Here is a 23,419-nt window from a genome sequence, read left to right as displayed (position 1 = left end):
GAAGGAATGATGATTAGAAGCTAACAAGAAAGTTAATCAGTTAGAAACAAATGATTCTCCAAGGAATAATAATTTTTTTAAACCCCGAGTTTGTTTATGATGATTGTGAAACATTAAAAAATCAGAATGACTAGCCAAAAGTATTTTTTTCAAATTTTACCTATTTTTATTTAAAAATGATCTCAAATAAATGATTTTGTCCGTATTATTAAAAAACAGTGATATGAAGACACATTAACTATAAGCCAATTTAACTCGTTTCCTGGTAAAAATATCAAAAAGTGGTCAACTAACAAAACATTTTATCACGAAATCTAAAATAATTTGTCAGTTCACGACTTTAGACATCTTTTAACAACGAGAAAGACAACGAGATTTTTTATAACGAGAAAGCGAGATATTCACATGTGATGATATAAAATATATGTTTCATGAACTTATTTTAGGTTCGTGAAACTAAAAATTTCAGTATGTTTATCATCTAAAGGGCCATCTTATTGTCGAATTAAGAAAAGTGACACCTGAGAATTTGAAAACTGTCGCTTTTTTGATCTACGAAAAAGCGCGGCAAAAACGTAATATTTCAGACATTCGCCTCGTTCGAGCTACTTTCGCGGTTAAGTTCGGTTTTTTGAAGAAAACAGGTTCTAGAGACGCTAGCGATCATTTTCATACCAAGAAATCAAAATTTTGACCAGAAAATCCTACTAAATTCACAGAAATTAATTTCTTATTTACAGTATCCGTTTTCGGAGCGATGCCTCGTAAATCGACACAAGCGTTGCCCGCGAAAAATTTCAGGTCCCAGTTTGTTTAATTCATACTTGTGGAAAAGATGGCCGGCCCGCTTTTTGAAAATTTCGAAATTTTAGAGCGAATCATTATTTTTCAAGATGGCTTTTCCTCTTAATAAATGAAAACCCACACTAGAGGCCGATGCTGTCAAAACAAACTGTTTTGAGGTCGTAATTTGAAAAAAAAGTTTCATCCTTGGCTTAATGAAGTTTGATTTTTTTTTGGCTAAAAATTTAATTGAATTGACTTTTTCGGCTGGTTGTATTCATTTTCTTAAAAATTTGTGCTATTAAAAATATTTTGGCACATTTTAAAAGTAAAATTTTCGAAAAGTGGAGGGTTTTGAGGCGAGCGGCCCGGCCCGGCCATCCACATGTATGGTTTAATTCGACAATATCTTCCTTATATATAAAACGCTAGACGCGTCTGTTGGTCCCGGTGTCAGTCTGTCTGGTTTTGCGTTTTTAAATGAAAGATTGGCCGCCACCAAAACCGAACCGGCGGCCTTCCGCACAACGGCGGCACACGCACACAGCTGCGCCATGAGGGCCACACCAGGAGAGGGGAGGGAGGGCGTAAAAGTTCTACAGTGTGAGAAAGAAAAATAGAAAAGTGGGGAGTGGAGCAACGAACAATAAAAATGCTGAATTGCGCCGAAGGCGCACCAGCCAGCGGGCTGGTCAAAAATATTTAGATAAAAAATTGCGCAGATGAAGCTCCGCCCCATTTTGTTTATCATTAATTTTAGCTTTAAAAATCTAAAGGGACGTAATCTAGCCTACAGTCACTAGCTCAGCTGTTTAGCTCTAGTCGTTATAACATCGTGGAAGAATTATTAAGAACCTGTTCCTTTGACTTATCTAAAGTTTGTGAAACCGAAATTTTCAGTAGATCGATTATCTATGTAATTCTTAAAAAATATTTGCATAATTATCTCGATTCCTGTAAGAGATATCAAAAATCTGTCTACTAATAAAATGTTAATCACATTATGACAAATATTTTATCAGTTGGCTAAGTTTTGATATCTCTTGAAGGAAACGAGATAATTGAGTGCATCTGGGTCTTTAAAATTTCATAGATAAGGATGCATAACATTTCCTCGCAGCAAGAAACATAAGATTTTGAGATTTTAAGCAGACAATGAAACGGAGAAAAAAGTGTGTTGTAATTAATAATGAACAGAAGGATGTTTGGGAGAGAAACTTGATTATGGACAAGCATGCCGAAAATATGAAAAAAGCCTTTGAATTCGATTGGAAAAACATTAGAGATTTTAGTAAAGTTTTTTTTGCTAGTTCAAAATTCCTCAAATTCCTAGAATTTCTTTAACAAAAAACAAAACATCTCCAAAGCTTCATCTTCTCATCCGTAAGTGAGAAGAAAAGGTGAAAGCGATTTGAATGTGTTGGTTAAAAAGGTCTTATTAGGAGAAAAGAGGAACACAGATATTCTTCGTTTTCTTCGTTATACAAAAAGTGTCAGGAGAGAGAGAGAGAGGGAGAGAGAGAGAGAGAGAGAGAGAGAGAGAGAGAGAGGCATAGAAACACTTGGCGAAGAAAAACGACCAGTTTTGATTGGATTGAACTTTTTTGGAGGGGGAAAGTCCATTTCTTAGATGGGAAAAGGGACAGAGTTACAAATCAGATTAGCTGACCTTCAGATATAGTGGTTTCAAGGATAGATTTGACCATAGATGGATTAATATGGAAAAAACATATATTTGGTCAAGAGGAAGCATTTTTATTTTGTTAAAGAATGAAGTATAGAAGCCTCGACAAACGATTCTAGTAGAAGCTTCCCAGAATGAATGACAAAATGAAACATACATTTTTTGAGGAAACCATTTACTGAAATCTAGCTTCCAGAAAATAAATTTTTCATTTAAAAAAATTCTTTGCAATTGCGCTCTGTTGAACAAAAAGGCTTGTAGTTTGAATTTAGAACTTGGGAGACCATGAATATGGTCGAAATTGCATTGTTGCTCATTGGACGTTTACCTAGGTTCAATATTCAAACTACAATTCTTTTTTGTTCAGTGGAGCGCGGTTGCGATGAATAACTTTCATTTTCTAAAGAAAATTTTCTGTTCACAGTGTTATAAAACCATTTCAGCAAGAATATATTTGAAACTAAAAGTTTTCCGGTTTTGAGAACTTTGTAAAAAAATATACTTTATTTTTTGGGATTCAGTAGAACCATGCTAAAATTTTGAAAACGACAAACGACGGATCGAATGAATTTGAAAATTTTGAAGCTAAAATTATAGTTGTTTGAAACTGCAAAATTTATTTTTGAAATATTCGGTTTTTAGATTTTTGTAAGTTTTTAAATTATTCAAAGAAATCTCTATTGAGTTAGAAGTGCATGATAAAGCTAAAGCAACAAAAAATTCCGGTTTCTGCAAGTTCTGAAATTTTCGATTTTTGGATTTCTTAACAATACTTGAACAGTAACGTATCAATAAAATCTTTACAGAAATCAACCAGATAACTATTCATCCAATTAATTTTTACTAGAGCTAAGCTAATTAGACCCTAATCATTCAAGTCTAAGTGTCACTAACCAACCTACAGGAGTTACAGTAACCCCAGAAAATGCTACAAAAACCCGAAATTTCCAAGAAAAAAGGTGTAAGTGGTTGTGATGAAAACTAGAAGACGTTGATGATCAAGATGCATGGGGCGGGCGTTACAGGGAAAAAGTGGTTCAAACACATTTAATGATGCGAAGATAACGATGAAAAATAAAATGAATGTAAAAAAGAGGAGGGGAGAAAGAAAAGAATCTGAATGAGGAATGAGGGTTATTTGTAATAAAAGAGGGATATCACTCGTTTTGAGGGTTTTTTTTGAGAGAGAAGATGTAAAATTGTTTGCTTGGTTTACCACATAAAGACTATGTATTGAAACACAACGACTTTTATGTAAAAAATTATTTAGATGAAACATTTTCAAAAAAATTTGGTTTTAAAAAATAGTTTCTGTTCCAGGCAAGCCATAATCTTGCAATTCTCACTATCAGATTTTGATAATTTGTTAGTAAAAATCACTAACTTTGAGCCCATATATCTCATTTCTTGTAAAAGATATCAAAAAGTAATCAACCAACAAAATTTAGATGATATTATTGTAAATGTTTTGTCAGTTGACCTTCAAAAGGGCAGAATAATAAAACACACAAATATTGAATTATTCAAAAAAATTTCTATGTCATCGAACATTTGAAATCGATTTTTTTTTTTAGAAAACCGATTTAATTTCTTGAAATTCAGATTTTTGCATACTTGTAAAATTCCGGGCCTGAGAAAAATTTCAAGGCTCGGGCCCGGCCCGGAAGGCCCGGTAGCAAAAATTTTGTCATTTTGAAACGAATTTTGAGCTCTCAATACAATTTTCAATATTTTTTTGTGCTTTTTGGATTGTTTGTCTGTTTGATCAAAAAATATTTTAAAAACTCGTAAAAATTTTTTGATCGAAAAAAATCACATAAGGGTCCCCCCTTATGTGTTTTTTGAAATTTTCAAAACTTGTGGAATGACAGGCCCGCCGGGCCTCCGAAATTTGGGAAAAAGCCCGGCCCGTTACAAGTATGGATTTTTGGGAAAATCAAAAATATCAGCTTTCTGGACCGAATGAATTTATATTCCTGTAAAAGATATCAAGAAGTGGTCAACTGATAAAATATTCATCATAATATCACCAACATTTTGTCAGTTGACCACTTTCCAAAATCTTTCACAGCAAACGAGATAAATTTGCTCAAAGTTAGAGGCTACAAGTTTTACGGTATAAACGAAAAATTCATCAAAGTGCGTTTCAATTTGAAGTTTGAAACATATTGAAAATTACTGTATCAACAAGAACTTAAGAGTCTCCAATTCTCGAAAAAGTTATTAAATACATGGCTATGGTCTCGTTCTAGTGTAGTTTATTGGTCCCAAGGAAACAAACATTGAGGTCAAATCTTGAAAAACGTACAGATTTTGCAATGGTTTATTTCCAAGCTTTAAGGAAAATATGGATTTATTGACAATCGCAAAAATCAACTTCTAATCCATACCAAAATAAAAACAAAAATTCGACTTGAAACTGAAACAGAAAGTTTTTTTTCCAATATAAGAAATGTACACCGTTTCAAATCATCGAAAAATATTCTACGAACCTGAATGAAGTTGGTAAGTCTTAAAAAAATATTCAAATTTGTTACCAAAGTTTTCGAAATGTTTTGAATGAATAAATTAGAGTAAGTGAAACAGCTTTCAAATAAAAAAATCACTGATTCAATATTCTAGTAAATTTCAATAGAGGTTGTGAAAGTTGCTAAAATCAGATGACATCCAACCAAAAAAACCGAACGGAAAAAAAGAATAAAAGAGAAGAGGTGGGGTGGTGTCACATTTGAACTGTCAACCACACTGCTGCTGCAATGAATACATACACCCCACAAAAGGGTAATTTGGGTGGAAAAAAGAGGAGGAAGAGGAAGCAATGACCTTGTTGTTCTTTATAAAAGGTATAGAGGACCCCCCGAAATAGGGAGGATTGGACTGTTTGTGTGTGCGCATTGGTGCATTGGTGACTGACGATCAATAAAAAGCAATAAAATGCATAAAGAGAGGGGATGGGGCACATGTTTGCAAGCAAAAACGGGTCATGACTTTCTTGAAAGACGGTCGAGAACGGCCGGCCGCGGTCGGCCGCGGTCCAGACCGTCGCTTCTTAAGCTCAGCCAACCAGAAACTTCTTGAACCGCTAGGCCGCCGAATCCAGCAAAAAGCCGCGGTCGACGGCCTTTACTAAAATGAGCTAAAGAATTTTCAAGCGGGAAGAATTATCATGAAACCTCTATTATAAGGGCTTACTATCAATTTTGCAATTCTGCCGTAAGAGAGAAAATGTCGGAATAAAAATGCGAATTCCCTAAAACTTTGGAAAGCCAATGAAACAGATACTTAATAACGGAATTATTTGAAAGTTTATAAAAAACACCTTTCGATGCCTGAACCCAGAACAAAAAAACCTCTAATAGAACGGCCGTTAACGTTGAAAATTTTTTTGAAAAATATTTTCTGTTTTAAGCAAGTCATGAGTTTGAAAAGTTATTGAGATTTTTAACACTTGGTACGAACAGTTTAGCATCCATTTAAACCAAATTTATCTCGGCACCTACCCCATATAGCAAAAGTGGTCAATTAACAAAACTGTAGGTGATATTACGATGTACATTTTGCCGGTTGACCACTTTTTGATATCTTTTATAGAAAAGAGATAAATTGGGTCAAAGTTTTGGAGCCCTTACAGGGTTTAAACATGAACTGTTTTTTGTACTTGCTCTGCTCTACCGGTTATTCTAAATCAATTTTGACAATTCACCAACTTCATTAGAGTTGTTTTAACAAAGGCCCCTCAAGATCACTATCTTGCTCACAAATTTAATCTCCATTCAGCCTATTTCTATTTCAAACCTATTGAAATTTATTTTTAAGTTGTAGCCCTTTTCAAAATCTTTATTCCAGTCTTTGAATATCAGCAAAATATCAATTTTGAACAAAGTACCAGCGTTTTAAGTAGGAGCTACTCATAAAGAGTAAAAATGACAGGTGTTCAATGTTTTGTGTGCCTTCCTCTACACCCCATCTGCAAAAATTATGACCCCATGTGCGGAATGGACCGTAAAGAAGACCCACATCATGCGAGAGAGGGTAATGACAGGTGAGAATATTCGCGGGCAGAGGGTAATACGGTTTATGTATGTTTGCAAAACGGTTCTGGTTGAAAAGTGGAAAAGCGGAAAAAGTTTTAGCAAGGGTTCCATGGATTACTGTTTCGTAAAGTTCTTGTATAGATTATAGGAAGATTTTCGTTATTTCAAATATTTTTTCTCACATAAACATGCAATAAGCGACCGTGAAACAATTTTCAAGACTCCACTATATTTGAGCGACCAAATGGTTTTTTAGACATGTTTCTAGAATATTAGGTGTGTGAAACATAACAAATTTGTTCAATAGCTAATCAGCAATAAATCAAAAAATTGAATTATAAACTATTTGAAACAGGACCAATTTGTTAAAACAACAAAAAACGTACCTGTCTTTGAATAGTGTCATAGTCGGTAAACTCGTTGTTCTGGTCCATGAGATGATACTCACTGCGTGAGTATCTCTGCGCGTTTGATTTTTCCAGAGAGGCAAAGTGTCTGAAAGTGGGTTGAATTAAAACCAAACCAGTGAAGAGAAAATAATAGTTTCTTAAAACAGTGAATTTGCCAAACAAGAACTTCTATCAATTTTAAATACAAACAATACTTTCTGTTTTAAGAAAATCATAACATTTTCAGTTATAGGTAGATCCAAACAAATCAATTTAAATCAAATTTATCTTGGTTCATACCCAGCATAGCAAAAAGTAGTCAGCTAACAAAATGTAGGCGATATTATGATAAACATTTTATCAGTTGACTAATCTGTGATATCGATCATAGAAAGCAAGATAAGTTGGATTAACGTTCAGGAGCCCTTCTATAACAGGCTTAAACATAGGTTATTTTTCTGTACTCGCTATGCTCTACCGGGAATTCCAAGTCAAGGCTGTCAATAATAGTTTTCAGGCTTTTAGAGCTAGTGAACGATGTCAAACTTGCCAGTATTAGGAATCCGCTATTTACACATGATCATTCCTCCGAAACAATTCCGAAAAATAATAGTTTCATGAAACAGGGGATTTCAGAAAATTCCTTTTGAACTTTTTATAAGTGAGTTTCAGAAACTTCAATTTGGGTTAATTTTAACTATCCTAGACAAAAAATTCCTATTTCATATAACTTGGAAAGAATAAGATATGATTTTGTTAGCAGTATTGTCGTATTTACAATGATAATGTTTCTGTTTGCATCTTTAGCTCAATTATCTTGTTTACTATAAATGAAATCAAAAGTTTGTCAACTGATAAAATGTTAATCTTAATATCACTACAACTTCATTAGTTTGCACAGTTTTGATATCTCTGATGGAAATGAAGATAATTGAGCTCATAATGCTAGTATAGGGGTACTGCTCAATATTGGAAGACACAGAACAGTTTTATGGAGATTATTCTGAAATTGTTTAAAACCAATTTTAGAAAATATTAAAAAATCGAGAGACATGGGGACTTATCGACAAACCATCCTGTTGCATTCTATGCATACTTCCATTAGTTTTATATTTGATCTACCAAATTATTTGTGATCTACCCACCTAAGAAGAGCGCCCTTCTCTGGCACTCTTCTTCTTAGTTGATTCATTGGTCAGAACCCCTCTTTCTTTGGGGCTGACAACCATTCTCGGTCTGTCCTAGTCTCTCCCAGCCTTCTCTACTTTTCCCCCTCTATTCTCGTACATCTTTAGTACCTGAATAAATCTGTATTCTAATAACTACTATTCGTATTCCCTGAGCCGGCCAGAATGCCGGATCCTAAGGACGTAACAACTGGCGATCAGGCAAAGGCAATGGCTGATCTCACTCAACAAATCGCCTCCTTTGAATTAATTTATTGACCAGGTAATGAAACAATAGAGGGCAGGACATGAAAGACTCAGAAAGAATGCTCCTTGATATCAGTCTTCGGACAGCTCGTCCCATCTCCAGCGACCACGTCAACCAATGGAAGTCAGAATAAATACGTTTTAAACTTTCAAAAGTTACAGAAGATTTGAAACAGATTAAAATATCAAATGTTCAGAATTTATTGCTCTAAACCAAAACCATCAATAAATCTATAATAACTTTTAATTTCATTTGAAAAATCTAAATATTTGAATCTGATAGTGAGAATTTTTCTGTGAAACACACTATCATTGATTAACACAATTTTTGACAGAAATTCGAAATTATTTTGAAAACGAAAATAGGTTTAATCCATCAGAAAAAACTCTAAAATTACAACAATGGTTTTCACTCAAAGTTCAAAACAAAGGGAATTTTTCAAAAACCGAAAATTTCAAATCGTTACATGTTTCGATAGTTTATCTACACTCCAAAAGTTGTAACTTATAAAAAAACCAACATCTACAAGCTTTTTGAAACTTTAAAAAAATAATCATGTTTTAAGTTTCCTTTTTTGAATCATTTTATCTCATTATGTGTGATAAATATCAAAAAGTGGTCACCTAATAAAATGTGTCTGATTTTATGATAAATATTTTGTTAGTTGATCAATTTTTGATATCTGCTACAGAGAGCATGCAAAATTGGGCCAAAGTTAGGTAACTACTTTATTAGGGAAGCTAATATTACTGCTTCAAAACTAACCTAAAATCTGAGCTAGTTAAGGAAGGCTAATTGAAAATTTTGAAATAAAAAAACTGGTTCTTATCACAAGCTACTTTCATCAAGCTCCTCTTAAAAGAAGAACACATTGTAATTCAAATAAATGTATCTTCCTTTCCCATGTTCTCCCATCTTTTTCTCTCTATTTACCATTATGCATCATCCATCCAATTTTTCTTTCCCATCCCGTTCGCATGCCCTTCTCCACTTTTATCATACACACAGACATAACAATAGAACGCAGGAGTCTTATCATCATATTGTTTGGAGCAGCTTACACACACACATAGACGTAATGTATTGCATACATTAGCGTAAGGGAATGAAGGGATTATGCAAAAAAGTGGGAGAAAGATAATAGAATGAACTGCATAGTGAATGAGAATATCCCTTAAAATTAAAATTAAGCTAATTTTGGAACACTGAGTTATCAATTTTCAAAAGTTAGCTGTATTTTGTTTTATGATTGTATTTAGCTGTATTGCAAAATTAGGTATATCACTAAGACATATATCACTAGGAAGTTCTAGAAATTACCTTCAAAATTAGCTAAATTTTATTTCATTAGGTTCAAAATGAAGTAAGTTATGAGCTTTTAAAGAAAGAATCATCTAGAAAGAGAGACACAGAGAAGCAATAGTGTCTTGTTTCGTATGTATTCACCACAGATAGCATTAAAATTATAAATAGAATAAGTTAATTTGGCAGCTTTTTGAAACATTGAAATTTGAAATTTTCAAAATTGTGTATCACTAAACACTTCTGGAAAGTTCCTTTGAAACTTTCTTTTTTGTTTCGTTAGGTTCAAAAATGAAGTGAATTATGCGCCTTTAAAGCCAGGGCCTTCTAGCTAGAGAGACGTAAAGAAGCAATAGTGTCTCGAAAGATGGAGAAAATCATAATTGCCTCTTTGTCTGCGGATTCATCCCATGGCTCATTAAAATTATAGACTGGATTCAATTTGGTAGTATTGTGAAACAGGAAAATTTGAAAATGTTAAAGTTGCACATCACTAGAACACCCTTAGCATTGTCTTTATCACTGTAGTTATTCTTCATTTTTCTTGAATAAAAATGAAGCGAGTTATGCATCTTCAAAGCCAGGACGGTCTAGCTAGAGAGTCGGAGAGAATCTATAGTGTCTTGTTGTCTACGTTTAAAATCATCACAAAACTATGTATTAGGTTGGCGGGAAAGTCTTTGTCACTTTTTCAATAGTTTATTTCTCAAAGAAAAAATAACCGAATAATTAATTATATTGTCCATCATTATCAACAACATGTCTCCAACGTTCCCTCAATTTATGGATTCCATTGCGGTAGAATCCAGCCGGGCGTGAGGCAAAGTATTGTTTGAGTGCCGCTTCGACCGCTCCACAGGAATTGAAGCTTCTTCCTTCGAAGGCACGTGTCATATCGCCAAATAACCAATAGTCGGAAGGAGCAAGATCAGGAGAATACGGGGGGTGAGGGAGAACATTCCATCCATATCCCATCAGCTCCTGCTTCACTTGTTTCGAAACATGTGGGCGAGCGTTATCATGTTGATAGTACACTTTCTTGTCTTTCAGGGCCGAACGGTCGACTGCTTTCTTGAGGTTTCGTAGTTGAGTAGTGTAGAGGTCTCCAGTTATTGTTTTGCCCTCGGGCAGAAGTTCCCAGTAGATGGGGCCGTCCACTCCCCACCACACAGAGAGCATAACTTTTTTCGGATGAAGGCCGGGTTTGGGGACATCCTGTGGGCTCTCTCCTTCTCCAACCCACTGGGATTTCCTGTGGTGATTATCGTAGAAGACCCACTTCTCATCCCCGGTTATTAGCCGGTCCAGCCATCGATCGCCCGCGTGGAGAGTGAGAAGAGTAATCGAATCGTCGACTCGGCGGTCAAGGTTGGCTTGAGTCAGGTGATGAGGTATGAATCGCCCAAAAAGTTTTCTCATTCCAAGAGACTTCAAACCTTCAAGGACTGTGCTATGGTGAACTCCGAATGTGACAGCTAGTTCACGGCTAGATTGAAATGGATCCGATTGCAATGCGTGCTTCAGCTTGTCCAAATCCAACTCACGGGGTCTCCCAGAGCGATCCTTTTCATCGAGCGAGAAGTCATCTTTTTCGAAACGATGGAACCAATTGCGAATAGTATTGTAGTGAGGGGCATGTGTGTTGTACACATTCTTCAAGAAAGTTTCCGAATCCTTCATCGTGGTGTGAGATAGGAAGAGGTAAATCAAAACATGTCTGATGTGAATAGCAGTGGGAACAAACATATCGTTTCAATTACAGATGAGGAGCAGGGAAGGAAATGGGGACTTGTTTATATGGAAGGTTCTTATCACCTTGTTATTCACTAGAGTCGATATCATACACAGCCTCCATATACGAGAACAGTGATTAAACAAACAGAGTGACAAAGACTTTCCCGCCAACCTAATATTTCATACCGCCTGAGCTCTTGGCAATTTTTTTGTTACAGGGAAACTTTGTAAATTTTGTCAAAGTTCGAACTTTTGACATAATTCTTACTCCGAAAACCTAGGGTGTTTAAAAATCCAGTTGAATAGGATAACTACTAGAACATTTTTGTAGTTGCACTATGTTTGTTGTCTTGAGAATATTTGGAACGTAATACTTTAATTTTTAATTATGAGCTAATACAAGTTTGATGAAAATGAAATATATATTTTCAGTTTCAAGTTCTTAATATTCTCCAATTATAATTTTAAGACCCTAATAAAAGGTTTGAGAAATTTGCTAATGGCGATAGGAGCACCAAAAGAAAGTACCCGACGTTTTGAACAGATAGTGAAACAGTAGAAATTTTCCTTATTTCTTAAATTTGTCAATTTTGGAATACTAAAAAAAGGATTCCAGAATTTTTCGATTTGTCTGAAAATTTCAGAGTATACTAAACAAAAATAGGGCTTTAATTTTGTAGTTGATCACTGTTATGTACAAACAAGTGCAAATGAGATATACCGCTTCTCCAGGAAATAGCATAAAGTGACACTTTCATACTGTATATCTCATTCGGATGAATTTTTATATAAAAGTTGTCAACTACAAAATTGAAGCTATATTTTTTTTAGTATACGTACAAGTTTTCCAGTTCATCTAACAAAATCTACTATCTTTTGTAGCCGTTTTTAACCAAAAAAAAGATATCTTCCTTTCGCATCCTTTCAAAGGTTCCCGAACCTTCCCCAAGTTTGTTACCCATTTCATAACAATTTCAAAACCCCATAAACAATTTTCTAACAAAACGATGAGACATTAACCTTCCCACCTAAAAAGTCAACTGATAACAGGAAAACATGACTCATCGTTTCAAAAACCACCACCCACCTTCCTCCATGAACAATATGATGGTTATTACCGACTCGTCCTACTGTAGCCGCTCCTCCTCCATTTAGGTTACTGTAGAGGATACGGTCGTTCCATGTGGCTGGTGATGAGGTGTCATGGACGGCTGGAAATATGAATTTAATATAATTTGCAGTACCAAGCAATCTTAGAATAAAACCAGAACAGATTGAAATCTTTGTATGAGATTTGTGAAACAGTTATTGGCTTAAAATAAGGACCATATCTTTAAGGACCACAATTTCATAGCCTAGTAGTTTTTGATACATTTTTTTGCGCAGTAATATGTTTTTTTTTCTTTTGGCAAACTTTTCAAATTAAACCGGAACTGAAAATAGTAAAAAATCTCAAAGTTTTATGGAATGCATGAAATGGGAAAAAGTAGATTTTTGAATTTCTGAAAATCGAAAAAGAAATTTTCAATTTTGACAATATTACATGATTTTTAGGACAACTCCAATTTTAGATGATTTCCAATAAATTTTTTCAGAGAATCAAATATTCCAAGGGAATAGTTGGATAAAGTAATTTTTGAGTTTTCGAAAACAAAAAACCAAAACTCGAAGTTTTCAATTAGTATTAATTTTTGTATTTTTCATTGAATGTTGAAGATTTACACACTTTTTTTTGCAGTTTTTGTTCCAAAAAAGTTTCAAATGCTCGTTTTTAAAAATTCGGGAAACAGAGCAACATTAGCAAAATTGGAATTGTATAGAAGCTTAAATTATGAATATTCAAGGAATCATGAAACGGATAAATTTTTGTTCAGCTTCCAAAATTCAATGTTTTTTCAAATTGAAAAAAAAGCTCAAAATTCAAAAATTTTACAGTTTCATATAACTACTTTGAAATTCTAGTTATTTTTGAAAGTATTCATTTGATTCAAGGTCTTCCAAAAGTTGTTTTAAAATTTCCAATTCTTAAAAGTGTTACAGAAGTTTTGGCTCTTTATGATTTAACGTAGGTTTAAACAATTACCGGGGGGTTAAAATATTAACAGGGGTTTAAATTTTTGACGGGGGTTTAAAAAAAATTTTTAAAATTAACGGGGTTTTGAAAATTTGAAGGGGTTTTGATAATTAACGGGGGTTTAAATATTAGACGGGGGTTTAAATATTAGACGGGGGTTTTCAAAAAGTGTCAGGACGATGTTTGGGGAAGTCCCAAAATGTTCCAAAGTGCTACAGTTTCTTGTTTTTTGCTCATTTCAGTTGATTTATTCTTTTCTGAAATCATTTTCTTGTTTTTTTCTTTTTTCATTTCTAAAGTTTCATGGCACTGTTCTAGAATTACGGAACGAAAAAAATTTATCCTAGTCTATCATCTAACCCTGGAAGCAGGTACAGGAGGCTTAGAAAGGGAAGGGCGATCAAATAGTTGCTCTTAGAGAGGTTGAATGGTGTTGGCGAGTCAAGTGGTCCGGGAAAGCGGTACATTTGTATTTTGGATTCGAGGTTAGAACTAGCAAAGTTATGTAACTTGCCGCCAATTTTCCGATGACTTAGATGAAGGAAATATGGCGTTTCAGCCTAAGCCTATAATCTACGAAGGTTTCTTAGTGTCAAAATTTTTCTACCCATTTTTTTATGAGATTTTCATTCGTTCCGCAATTCTAGAACAGTGCCATAAAACTTCAGAAATGAAAAAACAAAAAACAAAAAAATGGTTTCAGAAAAGAATAGTTCAACTGAAATGAGCAAAAAACAAGAAACTGTAGCACTTTGGAACATTTTGGGGACTTTCCCAACCATGACTCTGACACCTTCTGAAAACCCCGTTAATTCCCAAAACCCCTTCAAATATTCAAAACCCCCGTTAAATCATAAAGAGCCGAAGTTTTCAAATTTGTTTTTTTATAAAAACAAAAAACAATGCTCACCATAATTCCTTGGCAATGTGGCTGCATGCATCGGGTCCGCAGCATATGGGCGGAGCTGGAAAATTTAGAATGTTTAAAAATTGATTTCGAAAAATTGGTTTTAACACTTTCAGCTCATTTTTTACAGTTTCAATATTTCTAAAAAATCTGAAAAGTGCTTCAGGAACAACCAATCCAAACTGTTACAGTAATCCGATATTTAAAAAAAACCTTGTCGATACAACTAAAGGAAAATGAAGTCAACAGCAATCAGATCTTTTCGATACAGTAATCGTTTTTAAAAGATTTGCAAGATAACTGGAGTACAGTACCTACCGAATGACATTCCTCATATCATACAGTCTCTGTTACAGTAATTTCTGATGTACCTATCAAATGACTTACAGTAATCCTTAAAAAAACTACATTAGTCCTTTAAATGACCTACAGTAATCTTTTCGAAAAACACTACTATTTCGAAAACTGCTGTTATTACAGTAATCATTATATAAGAAGGAGCGATTTTCAAAATTTTCAATTTTCATCCCAAATCACTTCGATTTCCAAAATTTCTGTGAAGTTTCAGTAAAATCACGTGAATTTCCAAAATCCCAGAATTCGAACCGTTCGAGTTCTGTGAAAAATCCCAGAAATTGCAACGTTCAATTTCTGTGAATCACGTAAAATTTCCAAATTCCCAGAAATTTTGGAAATCGAAGTGATTTGGGATGAAAATTGAAAATTTTGAAAATCGCTCCTTCTTATATTGTTATTGTAGTCATCATTCGGCGATCACAAACTTTTTTTCAAATTTCCCATCAAAAAACCTACCAAATTGCTCTCCTCATAAAGAGCCGAATCAGTGTCCAAACTGGCAAAAAAGTGGCTCAATCCTACGCGTCTCGACATTTTGGACACTACAGTAGTAGTACTGTATAACACAAAAGTCAAAAATATATGATAAAAAGGGTTTCAAAAGTTAGTCACACTACTAGTCTGTATACTGAAATTCAGTGATACAGAGAGAGAGTGTCGAGACGGTGAAAGACAAAAAAAAGGAATATCAAAAGAGAATGGTTGTTTGGAGGTGGGTGTATGATTCACACGTTATATTATAGACCCCCGGGGCACCAAAGCGAAAGAGTGTGAGGAGGGAAGAGACGCAGAGGTTTTGAATATATATTTTTGTGAAAAATATTCGAAACCAATACACTCTCGCTCGCTCTTTTTGATGTTTCTCTTTTGTTGAAAAAACGACATGTTGTACATATGTACAAGTTTTAGTACCGGTTTACTCGGGAATTCTTGAAATTTGAGAGGCTGGCGGCTCATTCCCGGGCGAACGGCGGGCAGGTAGGAACACTTACAGATTAGGCCAAATGTTGAAAAATATTATGAACAGTTTCAGCTAACCAGATTGTTACAGAACAAAGACAATGAAAGAGTTCTTAATGAAGAACCTAATGTCCAATATTTCGAAAATTCAACATCGGAAATCCTGAGGAATCCCTGAACTTGAAAAATTTGAACAGTCCTGAAGAATCCGGATATTCGGAAAGTTAGAATCCCAAAAGTCAAAAATTCTGTAACCCATTTTCAAGAATCCTCGATTTGACAATCAAACATCTGAATTCTGAAAACAAGGGAAAAGAAATATTTTGGTTTCAGCTAATTGATTTTTGCTGATTATTACAGAAAATAAGGCAATAGAATGAGAAAGAATTCTACAGTCATGCTAATTGCATGCTGTTATTTATCCAGTTCACTGTGGTTCACATCCGGAATTCTAAATCCCAAACCCTTTAGGAACTCGAACTTTTGAAAATTCTGAATCCTAAATTTCGGAAAATCCCAAAAATTGAAAATTAAGAAATTTAGTTGTTTTAGAATCTCGAATTAAAAATTGAGGGTCCCAAACATCTAACAATCAATTTTTGAAAATTCCGAAACCGAAATCCTGAAAAAACCCCTTAACTCAAAATTTCAGAAACCAAACTTCTGAAAGCAGAAGAAAACAAATATTTCAGTTTCAACTAACTGAGTTTAGCCGGTATTTACAGAAAAAGAGCAATACTACGTGCGCCATCACTTTTTCCTCATCTTTCTTGCACTTCCTTTTCAAAATAATTCGTTTTTGTTTTACAGTTTACTGTAGTTCCTATTTCGAATCCCGAAATTCTAAAGAACCAGAAATTTGAAGAATTCGAAAGAAAACTCTCAAATTCTGAAAAAAAAAATTCAAAATTCATCCCCATCTTTAAAGGCGCATGTCTTAAAAACCGAAAATGCTACAAAAAAGTTTTCAACTACAAAATTGAAGCTCTAATTTTGTTTAGTGTAATAGAAAAACTTCAGAATCATCCATAAAATCTATTGTATTTTATAGTCATCCAAAAATGACAATTTTCGACAACAACAGTTCAAAAAATTAAGGTTTGGGTTGTTAGCGAAGTAAAGTATAGGAGATTGAGCTTATAAATTTTACTGTTTTAAAGTCATCATACTTCTAACTTGATGCGTTTATTTTACTTACCCGTTCAAATGTGGATTAATGTATGACTCACCCATGCAACTCTCGCTATACTTGACATTTTCGAGTAGCTGGAAACTTTTCTACTGATATTTTTGGATGCCGGGCCGATGGGGTTCTGTAAATTTGGTTTTTAAACACGTTTAGCTTTTACGGCGAATCAATTATAATTCGGTGTTTTCGAAACATATTTGAAATGGTAAACAATTGGGCATTTTGAAATTTTCCGGTTTCACAGTTTTCGGAAAATCTAGGAAATTCTAGTATTCATAAAACAAACCTTGGAAAACAAAACAGGTCGATTAATTGGTGGATTTCGAGTCGAAGGTGCTGGATGGGGATAGAAGCAGACACGATGAGGACCAAGGTTTTCTAGGGAGACGCCTGGAAAAAATATTTTTCAATTTAACTGTCAACCGCGTAGCCCACATAAGAGGAGTATCAAAAGTCCGAATCTCCTATAAATATGAATTTATCCACTTATGAACTACTTCGAAAATCTTATCAATATCCATGAAAGTTTTGAAGCAGAAACATTAATTTGCTAGAAACTTAATGAAAATTTAACTTTCTATGTTAACAAAATTAAAAGGAATGATTCAAACTTTAATCATTTCATAGAAATAATGGAATTACTACGGAAATTTCAGATAACATGATATCGTAACAGCGAAAAATGTTTGTTTTTTTTTTAATTCTCAAAAGTTCAAAATTGCTCACCTCTTCTCAATTTGTCGCGAAACTGAATAGCGTCATACGTTTTGACGTTGGATGAATGTCGTCGAACGGTTGGTGAGAGTTGGGTTCTGAAAAGGGTAATATATTTCTCTAAACTGAATTTAAAAACCTGAATTCTGATTTCTGAATAAATTTGATCATTTTTTAGAATTGAAAATGTAGATTGTTGGAGGCATTTCAAATCAATAGAAACTCAGAAATGCAACATTTTGGGGTGGTAAGAAATACTCTGGATTAGGGTTTTAAAAAATGTGACAGTTTGTCTAGATGCTGAAACATAAACATTTTTTGTTAAGTTTAGAGATCTGTTTGATGAAACTCGCTTGATTATAAAATGGAGAAACTTTGAATCTAGTAAACAGATGTGTTTTGAAATTTCAAAAAAATTCATTCTTGGAAATTTTGAGTTATTTAAAAAAGAAAGTAATTTTCCAGGACGATACCGTTTCAAATAATGGATTAATACAATACATAGTTTGATAACTTAATAAAAAATTAACACCATTTATCTTTTGAAACCAAAAACTCGAAAAATATTTTCAATTTTTGGATAGTTTGCAACACAGAAAGACATAGAAAAAAACGGAAAAAAAAGAAATCGATCTTCTCCTTTTTCCGATTTTTTCGAGATGAGAAAATGAGAGGAGATGAGGCCAGCAGATAACGTCATTGAAATTCTTTCTAATTCTTTTTTCTCTTTATTTGGATCGGAAAAAAAAATAAAAAGTTTAGTTCACCTTTTGTTATCATAGTGTTGCATTTCATCAGTGATATGGGTTGATAAGGGATTTCTTTTGTTTTTGGAACTGTTGAGAAATTAGAAGATTGGTAACCTGAAAAAAAATAATTGTAAAAAATGATGTTTCAAAAAGTTTGTGAAATGTAGAAAAGCGGGAGATGAAATGTTGTAGCCATTTGAAACGAATGTTAATATAATTCCCAGCATAAGATAATCAAGATTACCTCTGAATTTTTATTCTATTTTCCAAAACATTTCGTTTTCAAAAAGTTCTGAAAAGTTATCAAAAACTTAAGAAAATAATACGTAGTAGTTGACATATATTTGAAAGTATCAAATATTTTATTTTTAGTGTAAAAGCTGTTTTCAAGAATTCCAATGTTTCCGAAGCTCTGAAAAGGCAAAAAAAAATAGCATGCGATTTTTCGAGAAACGGCATGGGTTTTTAAAATTTTTGAACGTTTCAAAATATTATTGTATTTCTATGAAACAGTTTAAAAATCAATGAAAAACTTTTTCCGGTTGTGGATGGTAGACTTGGAAAAATATGAACGCTGGGTTCTCTTTCTTTTTGGGCTCATGGACATAGGGATATAGACGGAAATGAATTGGTGAGAGACGAGAGATAATGAATAATAGAGAGGATTAGAGAAAGAGAGAGAGAGAGAAGAAAGGGGTGATTTTCTAGAGCAAATATAAAAGGAGATCGCGCTTTTCGAAGGGAGGAGAAGCATAAAGAGCTGGGATGTGTGTGTCTCTTTTTGGGGATAAAAGAATAGAAAAATGGGATATTTGTATTATGGTGGGTTGTTTTAAGATGACAAGGCGGGAGCTACTTGAAACAACAGAACACATGTTCATTTTTGGGATTAATGCGATTAAACAGAACCAACGACAATTGCAGCAATTTTTGAAAACCAATTATGGTAAAACGAAACTTTGTGAGAAAACTTGTAAAGAATTTTTCATTGTTTTTCCTGACCAATAAGTTTTCGAACATTTACTACTAATTATTTGTAAAATTTGAAACAGCAAAGTATTTACGAAAATGGTCCAAGTATCAAAAAGTCTAAATATAAAAATAATTTTAAAATTGAGATTTTTCATCAGAACAATCTTCATTGTTCTATTATTAAAAAAATAAAAGTTCAATGATATTCTTAAAACAAAGAAAATTCTAAAATCTCAGTTGCTTCACTATAATCACGTTTTTAAGTTTCAAATTAAACATTTTTTAGAGAGAAATTCAGGAAAATTTTTAAATGGTCAAAGTACATTTTACTAAAAAATTTTATAAAAAATTTTCAATTTTTCAAAACGACTTCAAAAAATTAGGAAGTTTTAAAAGAGCGTTTTTAGAAACCAATAATTTTTTTGTGTGAAAATATTCAAAACAACTTCTCGAAACAGCGAAAAATATAAAGCACTGAAAAAGCCAAATAACCTAAATCGTTCCCAAAAGTGTATAAAATTGCGATTTGAAGAATTTGAACTATTTCTAAAAGAATAGAGAGAAACCTGATTAAAACGGGCACAGCAACTGAAAATTTTTTGTAGAAATCAATAAAAAATGTATTCGAAACAAAGAATTCAGAGAAACCCTACAAACTCGACAGAATAATTAAATCACACTAAATCCAGGAACACAGAAATATGAATCATTTGAAACATTTGAAAAAAAGGGGAAAGTGCGCTCTACTGACAAAAAATGTGTATTTATTTTCTTAATGAAATTGTGTCTAAACAATTAAATCTTTTTTGCGGTAAAAAGTTTAACGGTATTTGAAAAACTGAGAAATTTTATAGAAAAAAACATTGTGTTCAGAAGAAGGATTACGTTTTCATTGTAGTCAAAGTGAATATTAAAACAGTGGAACAGCAAAAAAAACAATTTAAAAATAGCGGTTTTGACCTACAGGGTTGCAATTAGCCTATCTCTTCAAGGACTAAATTTTCCGAAAAGATCAAAATGTGCTCATGAAACTAGACAGATATTCACTCCAATGTGTGCTTTTTTCACACTGCCTTTGTCCGCAACAGCCGAAAAAGTTTGCCACCAGGATATATCAATCTAAATAATCATTGAAAAATGAGAGATTATTCTTCCCGTCTATTCTTCCCTAAAGTTGCTACCATCTCAAGTGGACACCTGAAGAGAGACTATGATGATGCCGATGGGATTCTTATAAAGATGGAAATTGTTTGTTTAGCCAAAAGAAACGAAAGAAAAGGAATATATGGTCTACCTATTTTTGTATCTACAGTACCGGTTTATTAGCTTGATGTTGTGAAAATTTTCAATTTCGAAAGATTACAAAATATAGTAGATTTTGTTGAATAACCCTGAAAATTGTAGTACGCTAAACAAAAATAGAGCTTCATTTTTGTAGTTGACAACTTTTTTTGTACAAGTTTGTCTAAATGAGAAACAGTACTAATTATAAAATATTGTTGATATTAAGATAAACATTTTGTCAGTTTATCACTTTTTGATATCTTTCACAGGAAATGGAATATATCAGCTCAAAGTTGACGGGTTTTTGCCAAGAAAATCTGAATTGAGCTCCGAGAATCCCACTAAATTTGTTTTGATATCAGAAACAGTTCATAAGTTGACAATTTTTTGATATCTCTTAGCAGGAAACGAGATAATTCGGTTTAAAGAGATCACAGTTTTAGAGAGTTTCACATATTTCAAAAGAGAAAATTCAATTTTTTTTCTATACGTGACGAAAATATTCTTTTATGGATAAAAAGACAGCGTGACAAAAAAAATGTTCGAAAAAAATTTAAAATTCTAGTCCAAAAAGCTACGTGAATGCCCATTGACCTTTGGAAAATTACTATAAAAGAAGAGAGAAATGAGAAAAGAATCAGTTCTCACCTTCTCTGGGCTCCAGAGAGGGGAGGCCTGGGGCCTGGGGCCTGGGGCCTGGGGCCTGGGGCCTGGGGCCTGGGGCCTGGGGCCTGGGGCCTGGGGCCTGGGGGACCCGCGTACTGGGGCTCCTGAGTCCGCATGGAGCTGGGCCCGCATGGAGCTGGACCTCGATCGCTCCACGGGTCTCCGCTCGCCTTCTGGATATTCACTTGACGCTGGGCCTGGGGCCCGGGGTCTGGGGCCTGGGGTCTGGGTTTCTGATGTTTTTTTGCCATTTAACAAAAAATTACTATGTCGAACTAGAAAACAACAGATCATTCCAGAAAACTAGATAGTTCGAGAATGCATGGAACGCGAATGTATGTCCAAAATTTTGTAAAAACCACCAGAAACATGATTTTTCTCTCAAACTATGCGCGAGAAAAGTATGTAAGCTTTTCTTCTGAATAAGATTCCAGAAATAAAGGGAAATGTATCAAAATGTTGAGAAACCGGTAAATATTAAAGTTTCATTAATATGTCAAGTTTGTAGTTCAACAAATCGTTTTGTACACTTTACGCTCCTTCCGAAAAGAAGTCCGAACTGCTAGACCGATTTTGAAGAAGCTGGATTTGGCCGGTCTGACAATAAAACTTCAGAATTTTCGAATCTAATTTTTAGTATAGTACATCCAAAATGGGGTTTCCAGTTTGAATTAGATTTGTGATACCATGTGAAGTTATCAATAAATGAATTTCGGAAGCTTTGTAAAAATCGAAAAATGAGCATTCTTAGATCAAAAGATTCGCTAAACAGTTCCTAATAGTTGTCCATATCTCAACTTGGAGTAACAGTGAATTGTTTGAATTGTTCAAGTTTATTCAATTTTAAAGGACATGGCGCATTTGGGGGGTAAGTTTTGCACTACGCTAATCTCGGTAATAAAAAAAACACGAATGCAACAACATTTTCCTCCCAAATAATTTTGGCATTTTGAAACAGGGAAATTTTAACACAAAAAACACAAAAATATGAATTTATTCAATGCTCAAGAAGAACATTATATATCTCTTATTAGAGTCGAATAAGCGGGAAAAAGAAAAGAAAGAGAGCGACAACAAATATGTCAAGAACCATTCGAGACCATCTCTTATCCCTCTCTTCGATTCCCCTTATTGATTTTCAATCATTCAACACCCCCATAAACACACATAAAAACAAACCAATCGCACAAACATATTAGTATTAGCATAATGGATGAATGAGGTGGAAGATGAAAGCCATGAGTAGGTTCCATCAACTTCTAGAGAGCGGTCCGAGACATGGGACCACCCATACAGTCTAAAATTTCAAATTAAAGAATTTGAGGGTTCAAGTTCTTTCAAATTTCCGAATTTTTTGTTCCATATTGCATACTGGAACATTAAAAGGGGGTAAGAGTCATCATGCTCTCTGATTAGGATGTTTTTGGAGTAAATGGTTCACTTTTTTGATTTACTGAACTTGAACAGGCTTCATGGTCCACCCTCCACATGTTCTGAACCCCTGCACCGACTACATATGCATTCCAAGAGGCTTGAACAACTTTCAGCAGTAAAAACACAAGAACAAACTACCGTAATCTGCCATACACTTGAAGGGAGAGATTTCGATTCGAATGTTTTTAACATTTAAATCCAATCTAAAACTTGAGATGTCGAGAAATTATCAATTTCAAGAGTCTTGTGAAATTACGGAAATGTTGAAACAGGAAAGTTTTCGAAGTTTTTTTTCAGGATAAAAAACTTGGAAATTTTAATTAACTAAAATTTTAACAATTTTAATTCTTCTTTTTTTTTTAAATCTTCTGCTTCAAAATTTCTGTAAGTGCAAAAGACTTCGTTAATTAAGACTTCTTGTAAGAACCGGTAAATGAAAATCTACAGTACCGGTCAATAAAATACACAAATGATTTACTGCCATATAGACCATTTTCGGTCGTTTTGACCAGGAGTCTGGAGCTCGGATGTCAAGGTTCCGATTGCTTTGAAAATCAAATTCTAATATTATGGCTGAGTAGCTTTGAAATATTAATTAGACCACACGAAAAAAATTAAGTTTCAGAATCTTTTTTTTTTTGATAAGAATTGAATGAAAAATTAATAGGTCTATGGCCGTTCTCAATTACTAAAAACAATTTTAAATTGCGATTTTAAAATGGTTGTATGGTCGGTTGCTTGGAACATAAGTCT

At 33.9% G+C, this 23,419-nt stretch overlaps 1 protein-coding gene across 1 annotated transcript; it reads right to left on the bottom strand.

The window, feature by feature from the left end:
* Positions 1 to 9,259: 9,259 nt before the first annotated feature.
* CBG26266 lies at positions 9,260 to 17,732 on the bottom strand (the record flags this gene model as incomplete). Its single annotated transcript, XM_045244924.1, has 6 exons — positions 9,260 to 9,309; positions 14,345 to 14,399; positions 16,888 to 16,971; positions 17,134 to 17,237; positions 17,574 to 17,659; positions 17,701 to 17,732. The coding sequence occupies 6 exons, from the start codon at positions 17,730 to 17,732 to the stop codon at positions 9,260 to 9,262; spliced, it is 411 nt and encodes a 136-aa protein (XP_045100131.1).
* Positions 17,733 to 23,419: the final 5,687 nt, after the last annotated feature.

The sequence above is a fragment of the Caenorhabditis briggsae genome (genome assembly GCF_000004555.2).
Source record: "Caenorhabditis briggsae complete genome, chrIV, whole genome shotgun sequence".
Lineage (NCBI taxonomy): Eukaryota > Metazoa > Nematoda > Chromadorea > Rhabditida > Rhabditidae > Caenorhabditis > Caenorhabditis briggsae.
This window is presented reverse-complemented; position numbering and strand designations above follow the sequence as displayed.